We start from the raw sequence: 14,924 nt of genomic DNA, 5'->3' as shown, positions 1-14,924 counted from the left end.
ATAAAAAACGATTGGCTATAACCCATCGTTTCTTTTTTCAATTTTTTTACTATATATTATTATAGACAATATTTTAGGCCAATAAAAAATACTAAAAATTTCCCACCTGTCCACCTCGGCTGCCGGACTATAGGGAATTATTTCCTGGGCCTGGCGTCGTCATGAAAGGGGGCGGGACTGCGACGCTCTATATACCCATGTAACAGAAAGACCACCCCCAGTGCCCCCCTGCAGGGCCCTGTGTGTGTGTGTTCCACTCTGTCGTCAAACAGTTGACTCCTGTGTCCTCAGCTGCGGGTCCTCAGAGATGATTGGCTAGGCATCAGGTGGGTGGGTCGTGAAAAAAAAAAGAGAAAAAAGAAAAAAAGAAAAGGAAAACAAGCTGTGGCATTGCCACTCCATACCTGTACTTTTCACCTCATTTAATACGGTTCACTTTAGGTTGGACTACATTTCTCTCTCTCTCTCTCTCTCTCTCTCTCTCTCTCTCTCTCCTCTCTGGCCCCAGCTGTCTCTCCGTCATTTGGCCTCTTCTCCGAGCAAACATGAGGATCTCCGTGGTTGTCATGGTGACGCTGTCATATGTGACAGCGCTGCACGCAGATGTACAGCCCCAGAAAGACTTCAACCTACAGAGGGTAGGACACGCACGCGCACGCGCACACACACACACACACACACACACAGAGAGAGAGAGAGCATGTATTCAGCAATATACCAAGTTTACCGTTTTAAATAGTAATGCAAACGAGGTCAATCCAGTTGACGACATTATAGCTCCACTGCAGGTTTTTGTGTACACTGTACATACATACGTGTATGCTGAATGTTTTGGCCGCGGATATGTTTTTCTATACACTGTTAATTTAACACCAAAGAGTGTGTAAAAAAAAAAAAAAAAGGAGGGTCAACAACAATTCTTATTAATCGGAGTTACATGAACGGCAAGATCTTTATACTGTGTAATAATAATAATAATGTGTGACATGTGCAGACATGCAGTGACTCTCTCAGAGAGAGCGATCTCGTTTGACAGAGCTGTCATTCAGCTGTCCAGTTCCATGTCCCCCCCCCCACCCCCCGCCTAGTCTGTCCTCCTCTCTATTGACTGAGCTCTTCTCTGAGGGAACGCCGTGTTCTGATGTGGCGCTGTGTGTGCGTGCGCGCACGCGTGTGTGTGTGCGTTTGTGTGCGTGTGTGTGCGAGAGAGAGAGAGAGAGAAGGGGGGTATAGAGCTTGCTTGTGTGTGTGTGTGTGTGTGTGTGTGTGTGTGTGTGTGTGTGTGTGTGTGTGTGTGTGTGTGTGTGTGTGTGTGTGTGTGTGTGTGTGTGCGTGCATGTTTACGTATGTGTGTGTTTGTGTGCGTGCGTTTGGGTGGCCAGTGCTAACCCTGACCTGGTATAGCAGTTGGGACAGTTGGCTTCAATAAAGCTATAATCAGTGTTGTTCAAGTTACTTTAAAAAAAAGTAATAAGTTATAGTTACAGTTACTATAGTCTGACAAAGTAACGAATTACTTTATCTACTAGTTACTACATGATGAAAGTAACTATAGTTACTTTACTTTACTTTATAAAAAAAGGAGAAAAGAAAAACTAAAAATATATGATTTTCCCATTCAGATACATTGTTTTCAAGGGGGGGGAAAGAAATCCCTAATGTCACTGCTATACAGTTGGTTTGTTTTAAGCTCTACTTGCCAAAAGAGAGGAGAAAACGGGAAAAGAACACGGTTCTTTTGGATCACATTACGTAACGTGGGTAACTAACTAACTAACCAACTCACCCATTGACAACACAGTAACTATAATGGCGTTACTGAATGGGAAAATGTAAAGAGTTACGTTAAAAGTTACAGCAAAAAGTAGTTTCTTCATGTAAAGTGACTTAATGTAAGGGCGTTAATCAATCCAAAGCAAACTATTATAGGCTGACATTTTATTGCTTCAACGCCAAAACTATATAAAATGCTTCTTCTATAAAAAAATGATTCAAACTATACTTCATTTCCGCCTGGGAGAACTATGGTCCAACATGACCTGCGCCACACACTGCACGTTGTGGGAGGTGATTGATTTCGTCACCATCACTGCGTGCAGAGTTGAATTGAAAAGTTCTTAAAACTGTTAACCCATTCAGACCCATGGGAACGGTTCTACAGATTCTGAGAGTTTTCTGAAAAACCCATGTTTCTGTGTGTGTGGTTCTCAAACATTTTCATGTCAAGGACCCCCAAGATTATATGTATTTGGCCGCCGACCCCCCCCCCCCCCCCAGAAGCGAAGATTCGAGTTAAAAACGTTCGCTCTGAAAGAATATATATATTCAAAGATTTGCACTACATTTTCACGATTTTTCAAAAATACCACATCTACAAGCTCGTAGCTTGTAGATGTGGTATTTTTTTAATAGCTAAAGTGTAAGATAATGCTTAAAACACCAAGCATTAAGGGAGTGTAAAATAAAACAAAAAGTGGACAGTGACAGAACATGATGAGGTGACAATGACGTGAAACGTCGATAGAACTTTGGGTTGTATTAGCTTCGTTGATGATCTTTATGTTGCTTGCTTCCGTACGCTCCATGGACAAGAAACTGATTCCATTCGAGGAAATGGGGTCTCAAAAATCACACTTTTGGCACATAAACGACAAAGAAGACAAAGAAGATTTAGCCAGATATTGGAATTGTAACAGCTGCTATTAAACTCGTGGGACGCGTTAAGTGAATGTGGCGTGTCCCCCCCCCCCCCCCGCGCCGGGCCTCCATTTGCCCAGGCATGTATTGTATGCCCTCTATCTATGGCAGGGGTGCCCAAAAGGTAGATTGCGATATACAAGAAACTACCAATTATTACAATGCCCCCTCCTCCATTTCCCATTCCAAGTGTGTTTGTCTACACTGAGCAATAGACGGCTATTAGACGTCCGTCTAAAAATGCGATAAAAACGGATAAAAATTAAAGTTGTTTTAGACGTCTATCCTTAGACAAGACGTTGATTAGCGGTTGTTCAAACGTCTATAGACGGTCTATATATATATAGACGTTTAAACAACCGCCAATCAACGTCTAATCTAAGAAAAATAATTGTATCACATTTTTAGACGGCCCTTTAGACAAATATTAGACAAACAAAAATGCTGGGGTCTGTGGCAACACTATTCCAAAGCGCTCAGGTACTTTTTTTTTTTACTTTTTTTTTTTTTTACTATTTTCAGCAATGCGGGAAAAATATCTTCGTTGGTAGATATTGTTGAGCTGGTCATTTTAAAAGTAGTTCTCAAGTTATACCCAAAAAAAAGTGTGGGCAATTTCAATATTTGAATTGAATGCCATTTACTCTCCATGCCATGCCACCTCTTGCTCCTGCACTCAAAAAGGTGAACATTTTGTTCATCAGGCTACAGTTCAGCATTTAACACCATTGTGCCCTTCAAGCTCGATCATCTTGGCCTGGGCCGGCTTTTTTTCAAAAATAGCAGACCTACAAGTTCATAGCGCGGCACCCGGTGCCTCGCGGCACTCGGTGAGCTTGAAGATCTGATATTTTTCAATAGCTAAAGTATAACATAATGCTTTAAAACACCACAAAAGGGGTTCCCGCCAAGAATGTGTTAAACTCAAAAGAGAGTGACAGAGACTGAACATACCAGGCTATTATTGTTAGCAGCAGTACTTTTAAAAAAATATATATTTATATTTGTGGCTTTCGCCTTTATTTTTTTTATGGAGGGACGAAAAACCGCTGAGCCAGTATACGACCCAGGCCACAGTAATTTGCTCTCATCTCCATGCATTTGGATGTGTGTGCGTGTGATACGTGTCTTTTGTGCTGATGTATAGTATTTGTGTGTGTCTATAGTTTGCAGGGAGGTGGTTCCGCGTTGGCCTGGCCTACGACTCTGCAGCATTTGCTCCCTACAGAGACAGAATGAGGATCTCCATGGGCATGATAACGCCACAGGCCAACGGCAACGTTAACCTCACCATGTGGGACCTCACGTGAGTCTGTGCGTGCGTGCGTGTATGCGTGCGCGCACGACGCGCGTGCGTGTGTGTGTCTAAAGCATTCATGGGACTTGTGACTGTAAAAGTGAAATTAGCCTTGAATTGTACTCGAAACACTACAGTGTAGTGTTTAGAGTAGCCCACAATTCAAGGCTAATTTCACTTTTTGCGTGTGCACCCCCATACAGTGTTTTAGGTTGCTTGCTCCATATTTAGATATTCGATTGTGATTATGTTTTTGTCACGGTATGAGACAAACGTCGGACCCAAGTGCAGAACCACACAGGTGCAGTATAGGCCTACTTTAGTTAGACTAGTCATTGGTCCGAAAAACGACAACCCACCTCAAACCCTAACCCCAACCATAACCGCAAGGACGGGAGCATGGCACCAGTCCGAGGTGCGGACGCATGTCGAACCAATGCACCGTCGGATTATATTAGTATGCCTCCCGAACCACACCGGAAGGCAGGAAGATGGAAGTTCAATGAAGATTCATTTACAAACACGGGACATACATGGGCTGGACAGTGGACACACCATAGCATAAACTATAAACTGGCAAGTGAACACTGAACGCAGGGAGGTTTAAAATGGACTAGACGCAGGTGCAACAGAACTCCAATCAACACATGATAGGCTGACACTAAACAGGGCACAGGTGAAATACAATACAATTACCAGTAAGACGCGCAAACGCGGGAAGCGAACGCAGCTCGTACATATTTGGGGTTTTTTAAGATTTATTTTTTAAGTTATTATTTTTTTAAGTTAAGTTATTTTTAAGTTAAGTTTTTAACTTAGCCATAACCATATAAGGAGTCCCCAAAGCAGCTATACGTCCAAATATGGAGTGTGTTGCATCAATCACAAACAAATCACTCCGCTCCATATATGGGCACAAAGGGGGGGGGACACGGACAGACACACACACACACACACACACACACACACACACACACACACACACACACACACACACACACACACACACACACACACACACACACACACACACACACACACACACACACACACACACACACACACACACGATCTGCTAGGTCTCATAGTAAGTGCTCACTGCATTTGCAACAATGCAGACTGAAGGCAGGTAACAACAAGGGGAGCAGACAGGAACACTATAGGAACACAATTTAGGCATTTAGCAGACACTCTTAATCCAGAGCGATTTACAATAAGCAAGAACAAAAAAGCATGGCAATACAATACATCACATAATACATAAGTAGTTATCATGAAACATGCGTAAGCTAAGAAGAACGTAACAGTGGAATATCTATACAATGAAAACTATACATATAAACTATTACATACTATATGAAGTGCTACAAGTGCTGTCTACGTAACATGCTATAAGTCTGTATAAAATGCTATCCGAGTCTACATAAAGTTCTATCTAAGGGGCTAGGGTAAGTGCTACGGGCCATGATGGAGTCTGAAAAGGTGGGTTTTCAGACTACGGCGGAAGATTTGGGGGAGTGAGGCTGCAGACAACTACACAATAAAAGTGCACAGTTTCATGACGTTATTTGAGCAAACCTATTTAACACAAAACCCATTCAACATCAAACTACTCCACGTTAGGACGGATTAACCCCCATGAGGGGCCCCTGGGCCGGTAATATTTGCAGGGCCCCCATAGCGCGCGCGACATTTTCGTGTTTTTATCATCTTTTTAACCTAAATTTAACAAAATCAACGGCCAATGAAGGGCCCCAGAAGCCCTTTTCGGGGAGTCAAGCCTAGTACCTCACGGTCCAATTTCCCCAAAGGGCCCCTGATAGCCAAGGGCCCCTGGGCCACGGCCCCACCGGCCCAATGGCTAATTTGTCCCTGCGTGAGACCCGTCCCTACAATCACGACAGATTTTGTCCTTTTAACGAATGTGTTGATCCTCACAAGTCCACATACTGTATAGCCTATACCAATCTCAGACTGCTCGTATAGTCCATTTAGGCCTGACGTCGAAAAAAAAGAAAAAAAAACGTTAGCTCTGAAAGAATATACTATTCAAAGATTTGTGCCGCAATTTTAAGATTTCTCAAAAAAATAGCAGCAAATGAAGATCAAACATCTAGATGTTGAAACAAGCAACATATACAATGCTAAAAAGTGAAATTATACACATACAGATTGTATACACTTTATAGTCGCATAGCATTCAGTGTGTGAGTGCACGCGGAGAAAGATCAGCAGGGTGGGGTCATTTATGCTTGTATAGTTGTGTGCCAGGCAGTATATCGTGCAAAATAGCAGATCTACATTGCCATTTTCGGTGCCTGTATATAGCAGATATACTGAACCACGAGATTGTAAATCTTGCATTTAATTGGCGGCGACGCCGCATGGTGTACAAGCATGCAGCCAGCTATAACCAGGCCCTTTAGCCGCGGGGCTAAAGTAAACATTGACACTGTGTTGTCGTCCTTATATGGTCTATAGACCCGCAGGTTGTGCAAGCAAGCTGTACAGATACGAGAGGACCAACAAGGCTGGCCAGTTCACCTACTTAAGCACACGTAAGTCTGTTATTAAAAGGTTTCTGTGTAGTGTCTGTCTGTCTGTCTGTCTGTCTGTCTGTCTGTCTGTCTGCCTGTCTGCCTGTCTGTCTGCCTGTCTGTCTGTCTGTCTGTCTGCCTGTCTGTCTGCCTAATAAAGTATTAAAATTAACTACGCTGAAAGACACGCAACGCATGCATCACTTATTATAACAGACACACACAACATCTTGTATGTTGTGCTAATTCTGAGGTTTGACATTCTGACACGAAAGGCCCATTGTGCGATATCTATAGGCAGCCATGTTACTGACAAATAAGGACAACAATAATAATTATAGGCTTTAGCTGTGCATTAAAAAACAACAACTGAGCTCTCCCCTCCTCCCCTTCACGAATGTGCAACAGATTGTACACTATACAGCAGTGAAAGACTATAGGGACAAAACCCCCTTGCGCTTTTGGACTACAAGCGAACCGTGCCGTATTGATTGAATCAGATAAGGTTCTCAGAACCTCACTTTGGCCCTGCTCACATGAGGTAGAAAGTATTACACTTTCAAACGTTTCCAAAAGTAGTGAAAATAGCAGATCTACGGTGTACGCAAGCTCAAACGTTTCAGGCTGTGGTATAGGTCATGCCGTTTCTTCCTCATTCGTTGTCCAAAAGAACCATCCATTAGCTATTGTTACTGGTCATTTCAAGCTGGGAAGTGCTGGTAGACTATATGGCAGCTCTGGAAGCTCTAAGTCAAATTTTTATAACATCCTACTGTAAATGCGCCACGTCCCTCTCTGTCTGCGTGTGTACGGTTGTAATGCACGTAACTCGAGAACCGCTCGCCCCGCCGACTTCACCTTCGACACACGCGTTCCACACCCCCGCGGGGAGTGCAGTGCCCGGCCTCGAGTCGGTCGTACCCACGGTTCTCCAGGACCACCACAAAAGGCTCTGGTCAGGCTCAGGCTCTCCTAATGAGACAGAGGGCTGTATTTTGCGTGTCTTAAGTACCAGGTCTTATTACTTAACTGGAGGCGTGATCAATGCCATTTGGCTATTCTGAGTGGCCAAAGAGCACTGACCACGCCTCCAGGTCATAAGTTACGTAATAAGACCTGGTACTTATAAGACACGCAAAATACAGCCCAAAGTCCCCATAGCGGTGCGATTTCCAATCTCTGCCTCAGCCAATTGATTGCCATGGCAACCCCACACCTGCAAATTGATTACTTAACCACTCCACTTTTCACAGTCAGGTTGCACTCTTCAGACACAGGCAGACAGACGGATACAGAGATCTCCATGTTGGACACAGACAGACAGTTAAAACAGGTGCTATGACAAGTTGACAGCGGGTATTATTAGGTTCCCAAGTTGCATCGTTCTCAAGTAGGCCGATGGGCACGTACAGGCCTAGTGCTTTATAAACCTTTTATTCAACTAGACTTGCAGGTGCCAGGAGCACCGAGTCTGTATTGTAACGATGGAAGTTGGAGATCAATGCAATACCCGTTGTACCCGTGTCAGAGTACCCGATCCACCCGTCTGTCTGTGACCCCATATATGGAGATTTCTGTCTCTGTCTCTCTGTGGCCCTTTATTCACATGGAGTTCTGTGTCAGCCAGGCACGCCGAATTTCCTATCCAACATCAGGCCCAGAGCCCGGACAGAGAGAGGCCTTTTGTGTGCCGGTTCTGGACAGCCGTGGGTCCGACCGACTCCACACCGGCCACGGCACTCCCTGCGGGGGGTGTGGAACGCGTGTGTCGAATTTGAAGTCGCTGGGGCGAACGGTTCTCGAGTTACGCGCATTACAGACGTAACACGCGTACAGTCGACACACAGAGATGTGTCGCATTTATAGATAGATAGGAGATAGACGACAACACGGACAGCCAGTAGGTAGCACTGTGTCAATTTTCATGAGTGCATAATATTTTCTGGCTTTGTGTTTTGCGAGCACTTACGACTACCCCTGTTGGTGTTTTGAGCATTATGTCATACTTTAGCTATTGAAACATAGCAGATCTACAAGCCTGAGTGCCGCGCCACAAGCTTGTATAGGTCTGCTATTTTTGAAAGATTGTGAAAATGTGGCGTAAATCTTTGAATATATATTATTTCAGAGCGCACGTTTTTAACTCAAATCTTTGCTTCTGGGAACTACATATTTTCAGATGGGGGTCGGCGGCCAATTAAATATAATTTTTGGGGCTCCTTGACATGAAAATGTTTGAGAACGACTGACATAGAAACATAGGGCTTTTCTGAAAACTGTCAGGATTTAGAAGACATTTGTAGAATCGTCCTCAGGTCTAAATAGATTGAATTCTATGCATTGTGATTCTCACTTGATCAACACAGCTGAGCAATAGATCAGTAACATAATCCCCCTTTGGATGCTATAGAAACCGTCCCAATAGCTATATAGGTATAGGTAAACATATAGGGCTCCATTTTCGTCACCGCTAAACCCCTTATCTATAAACTTCTTTGCCTTTTTTTTTTTTAATAGTTAAAATGGCCAGTCTACAAGCTCACAAACGTGTCAATGTAGATTGGCTAGTTGAACTATTCAAAAATGTTTTTCAAAATAGTAAAAATAAATAAAATTAAAATAAGTTTAGGGATTTAGCGGTTTAGCCGTGACGGAAATGGAGCCCTTATACTGTAGGTCAGGGGTCGGCAACAGTCGGCCCGCGGGCAGAAATTGGCCCGCCAGAAATAATATCTGGCCCTTGAGATAATTTTGAGAATTTAATTTTTTTTGAATTTTGAAGAACAGTTTTGGAATTTCTTTTTTGAAAAATATTTTTTTGTAGGGCTGTCAAAGTTAAAGCGCTATTAACTAGTTAACGCACAATCCTTTTTAACGGCACAATTTTTTTGACGTGCGATTAACGCACTGTGAAGTTTGACAGTGTAGGTATATATATATATATATATATATATATATATATATATATATATATATATATATATATATACACACACCATGGGCCCCATATTGCGCCACCCCTTATCCTGTCTGCTGTACCATTATGTGCAGTGGTGGGGGGGGGAAAGTACTCAATTGGCTTAGATTTGCATTCCCAATCATCAAAATATTAGCTAACCTCCTTTTTTGGATGCCACAGGGTATTTTTTTAAATTAAGGCTTACAAAAACAGAAAGTGTAGATATGTCATTGACTGGATAGTATAATGAGTGATTCCATGTACATCATTTGAGGCTGTAATACTGGAAAGAAACCAGGAGAGGGCGACAGAGATATAGGCCACTCCTGGGACTTGCTTTGCACTCATTCCGTCTCAGACGGCTTTGTAGACCAGGGGTCACCAACACCAACACTGTACATTAAACCCGTGGCAAGATTTAGATTTTCTGTTTTACACACCATTAAAATGTTCTTATTTTTGAGGGGCGCTAGCACCTCCTATATACAGGTTTGTTTTTATTCAATGTTTGATTTAACAAACGCCATTGACAATGAAGAGAAATTAATGTTTGTTTTTAGTTCAGTGTTTGTTTTAAAAAAAAAACGCCATTGACAATGAAGAGAAATGAATGTTTGTTTTTAGTTCAGTGTTTGTTTAAAAAAAAAACGCCATTGACAATGAAGAGAAATTAATGTTTGTTTTTAGTTCAGTGTTTGTTTTAAAAAAACGCCATTGACAATAAAGGGAAAATGTTCGTCATCTTGTCCCTTAAACACAAACGTTAAAAGCCATTAACAACAAAGAGAATGTAATGTTTGTTTTGTCACCGTTTGTTTTACATTATCATTACATCACCCAATCATATTATAGCAACATGAGACTTGGACTTTAATATATTAGCGCCCCTCACTTCACACGGGTGTGATTTTATCACAACACCCACTTTACTGAATGTTAAGTCTCCAGGTTATTATGCCACTATGGCACATTAGGAGTCCAATAGTAAAGTTCTCAGATGTTGTATCTGTACTCTGAGAGTGTTCAAATGGAACCAAACGAGCTGCTGTTTGTGAAAAATCGAAGAACGACTGACACACAGAAACATAGCTTTTTCAGAAAACTGTCAGGATGTATAGAAGACATTTTTTAGAATCTGATCTCAGGTCAGAATGGGTTAATGATCTTGAAAGTGCATGTGAGAAACTACTATGTGAGAAACTATACTGCTATACATAGGAAATGTCTTCAGTCCATCATAAGGTCCTGTTCTGTCTCTCTCTCTCTCTGTCTCTCTCTCTCTCTCTCTCTCTTTCTCTCTCTCTCTCTTTCTCTCGGTCTCTCTCTCTCTCTCTCTCTCTCTCTCTCTCTCTCAGGTCACAGCATGATGAAGGACATCACAGTGGTGGAGACCAACTACACTGAATACGCCCTGGTCCTCAAACACAAGAAGTTTGATAGAGAGTACACACAGGTGGCTCTGTATGGTGAGGTCACGCACGCACACACGCACAAACACACAAACTAACTAAAGTTTTCAAATAAAACGAGTAGAAGTATGTAGTGTGGTAAGTAAAAGCATTGGAAATTGGAAATACTCAAGTACAAGTACAAAATACCTCAAAATGGCACTGAAGTACAGTACTTAAGTAAAGGTGCTTACTGTCCACCACTGCCCTGTCTATACAGCAGTGGTTCCCAAAGTGGGGGTCCGGGGACCCCCAGGGGGTCCTCAAGGGAGTTCCAGGGGGGTCCCCCCAGCCAAATGATAGTTAGGAGCCAAATGGACCCTTATGGGTCTGTAACTCTGAGAGTGTACAAATGCGACCCGCGTTAGGGTCCATTTGTACACTATCAGAGTTAATTTAACAGTGTTTTTACAATATAAATTGGGGGTCTCAGAGACATATAAATGCCATTAAACGGGGGGGTCCGTATAGCCCAATGCACGTCAAACTGGGGGTCCTGGAAATGGAAATGGTTGAAAGTCACTGTTAAAGCCGTATAAACAATTTTTTGGGGTCCTTGACATGAATAGGTTTGGGAACCACTGCTATAGACAAATCCACAGAGGGTTGCCTTGGGTGCGGCCATTACTGAGGTGTACCATTAACGCACAGCAGCACTGATTAGCCACACCTGGCCTACGGAGCACCTGCTCCACGGATTACACCTCAGTAATGGCCGCGCCCCCAGGGCACCCCTCTGTGGATTTGTCTATACAGTCAGTCATACAGTATTTCTGCCTGCATGTGTCTCTCTCTCTCTCTCCACAGGTCGTTCTCGTTCTCTTCGACCCGAGATCATTCAGAAGTTCAGAGACTTTGCGCGGTCCCGGGGTTTCCCCCCAGAGTCTGTTCTCACACCACCTCACGGAAGTAAGCATACAGAATATATGTGTGGTATATACTATATACACTCTCAAAACCACATGCACACATTGACCCATTTTGGGGCGGGGGGGAACCCCCTTTTGGTGTTTTAAAGCATTGTTATACTTTGGCTGTTGGAAAAATAGCAGATCTACACGCTCATAGCGCGGCACCGAGTGCCGCGCTATGAGCTTGTAGGTCTGCCATTTTAGAAAAATGGTGAAAATGTGCCTCAAATAAATCTTTGAATATGTATTATTACAGAGTGTCACGGATGCAGACAGAGAGTTGAACCCAAGTGCAAAGTCACAGCAAACAAGAGTAGATAATAAAGTACCGGTATTTAATAAAGAATTAGGAGATATCTTACTACACAGGGGAATTGCAGGTAGGAATCAGGCATGATAATCAGAATGACATCAAAGTCAACACAGGAACAGGCAGGACATCTGTGACAACATGGTTATGAACTGACAATGAGTGTTTGCACTGAGTCCGGTTTTATCCACACTTTTCCTGGGCTGTGTGTGCTCCAGTTCCTGTTGATTTCATTGGATATCATTGGTCATCTGACCAGTTTAATTGGCTTTCATTCGACCAAATCGACAGGAACTGGAGCACACACAGCCCAGGAAAAGTGTGGATATGTGAGGATTGCTGGGCCGATGAGGTAGTTGAAGACAGGTGTGTAAATGGAACTGGGTGTGCTGGAATGGGATATGGGAGTGGCCAGTGTGGAGTCAGATTGAGGGAGAGACAGAATGTGAGCATTTTAACTCAAATCTTTGCTTCTGGGGGGTTTCCTGGAATAACATATTTTCAGATGGGGGGGGGGGGGGGGGGGGGTGGTGGAGGCATATTACATATGTTTGGGGTCCATGACATGGAATATATTGATCGCCACTGATACAGAAACATACGGTTTTTCGGAAAACTGGCAGGATTTTTAAGAATGGGTTAATATGCACTCATGCATTGATATGATTAACTAACGTGGGGTTGATGGAAAGCGGCATTCCCAATTCATATCGGTGTCTCTTTTTTCATTTTACAGCAGAGAACTGCCCGCCGACAGGATCTGGGCATTAAAGTTGGATCTCTTTCTACAGGTATATATATATATATGTCACGCTTAAAGGTGATATAGGCAAGTTTTCAGTGTTTGTACACAGAATTGATCGAGTGTTTCCAAACAAATTAAAATCTAGCTCCACCCCCCTCCCCCCGTCATTCTATTGGCTGAGCCAGGTCACTTCAGGCTATGGGGTTGTTGTTGCTGCTGGGAGGGACGCTATGGATATTGCGCTCGTATGGCTAAATATGACATTAAAAAATTATGAATTTCTATCGATATCATAGTTACAACAATGACATTGAGTTGACATGTTTTTTTAAGGGTAACTGTAGCGTAATCACAATATCACAAGACTGACACGACGAGTCCCGCAAATGAGGAAGTAGGAAGTAGTGGAGCAGACTCACTGGCTCTCAATTCAATTATCTTTCATTTGTAATCGTGCATATAAAACATATTGCCCCTCAAATGCCCCAGCCACTACAGCATCGTTCATGTGAACTACTTTGTCCACGGTTATTCATCGCTATGATGATCAGCGACGGCTTGTCACCGTTGGCGAGCACGGGTTGAATGCAAGCTTCAAGCCGGCCGGACCACCAAACCATGCGCTATACATAGCGATTCTCATAATTTCAACAGGCTTACATATTACATCATAAACATACTATTTCACATGAACAATGGTGAAACTAAGATATGGGGATAATATTATACTTGCAAATTGCAAGTATAATATTATCCCCATATCTTAGTTTCACCAATGCGATTTCATTGCAAGTTGCAATGAAATCGCATTGCGTTTTCATTATAATACTGCTTGGTCGAACACACAGTCACAGCCTCGCGCTGCAATTGGCTAAGACTCCGCGTCACCCCCCACACAGACCCTCCTCCCAACACGACGCTTCCGTCCCGCGACATAAACAACAGTGGATATAAACAGATACAAACACATAGAGGGAGACAAAGGGAGAGTGTATGTCTACAGGGCAGCAGCTCAGCATCAAAATATAGGGGAAGATAGAGGGAATAAGGCCACAAATATAGATAGATAAATATGTTGATTTTTGGCTGAAAACTTGCCTATATCACCTTTAATATGAAACACTTTGTGATTTGCTTTTTTCCTTTAAATAGCCATGATATGCTCCTGTTCCACAGATAATCAACCTTTTGTTTCCCCCTGGCTGTCATTCCAGCTCATTGAAAATGACGACAACCTGGTGTCGAGTTGCTGCTGCCTTTCCTTCCAATATCTTCCAAGAACGACAACGAACAATCAATTCAACTCTCGAGCCCATACTGTACACCTATACTGTACATCACCTACACCTACTCCTCCCACACTTTGGACGGCGCGCACTTTTGGAGCCACGTTGTCAAATCGACCGGCTTCATCGGTGTGCTTCGTATTTGGCTACAAGAGAAATGTTGTAGAGTTTAATTACACTCTACAGTGCGATTATACAACAGTCACCCTTAAAACTAAGAAAATATTATTTTTTTTAATGGCAGATGTATAGTCACCACCACGACCACAAATGTCCCAAGAAACTAGCTAGCCTATAGCCACCGAGTTTGGTTGTGCGCTCTGGGAAAACAGCGCAGCTGGATTCTTTGTTTTGATTAGGTGTGGAGTGGTGCTCGCATGAACCACGGCTACAGAAGGCCGTTTCAACCAATCAGGTTGCTTCCTCGAAACGACCTGTTGTGTAATTGATATTAATTCATTCATTACTGAATTAATTTGACCCATTCTTGAACATTAATTCCTAGTAGAGTGTCGCTTTATCGCCTTTAACCCATTTAACCCATTCTGACCTGAGATCAGATTCATACGAGGTTTCCACTGGACACACACTTGTCTGATTAACCCATTCTGACCTGAGATCAGATTCTAAAAATGTCAGTCGTTCTTCAATTTAAAAAAAATAGCAGACCTACAAGCTCGTAGCGCGCCACTCGGTGGCGCGCTATGAGCTTGTAGATCTGCTATTTTTCAATA

General features: G+C 42.9%; 1 protein-coding gene across 1 annotated transcript; it reads left to right on the top strand.

The window, feature by feature from the left end:
* The first annotated feature begins 436 nt into the window (after nt 1-436).
* ptgdsa (prostaglandin D2 synthase a) lies at nt 437-14,396 on the top strand. Its single transcript, XM_080756533.1, has 7 exons — nt 437-638; nt 3,864-4,003; nt 6,476-6,552; nt 10,846-10,956; nt 11,746-11,847; nt 12,896-12,950; nt 14,119-14,396. Exons 1-6 carry the CDS (start codon nt 546-548, stop codon nt 12,928-12,930), a joined length of 558 nt encoding a protein of 185 aa, XP_080612659.1. The 5' UTR covers nt 437-545; the 3' UTR covers nt 12,931-12,950; nt 14,119-14,396.
* The last annotated feature ends 528 nt before the right edge of the window (nt 14,397-14,924 follow it).

Source organism: Protomyctophum bolini (assembly GCF_963924005.1).
Source record: "Protomyctophum bolini genome assembly, chromosome: 22".
NCBI lineage: Eukaryota > Metazoa > Chordata > Actinopteri > Myctophiformes > Myctophidae > Protomyctophum > Protomyctophum bolini.
The sequence above is the reverse complement of the archived record's forward strand: the minus strand, read 5'-3'. Positions and strand labels throughout refer to the sequence as shown.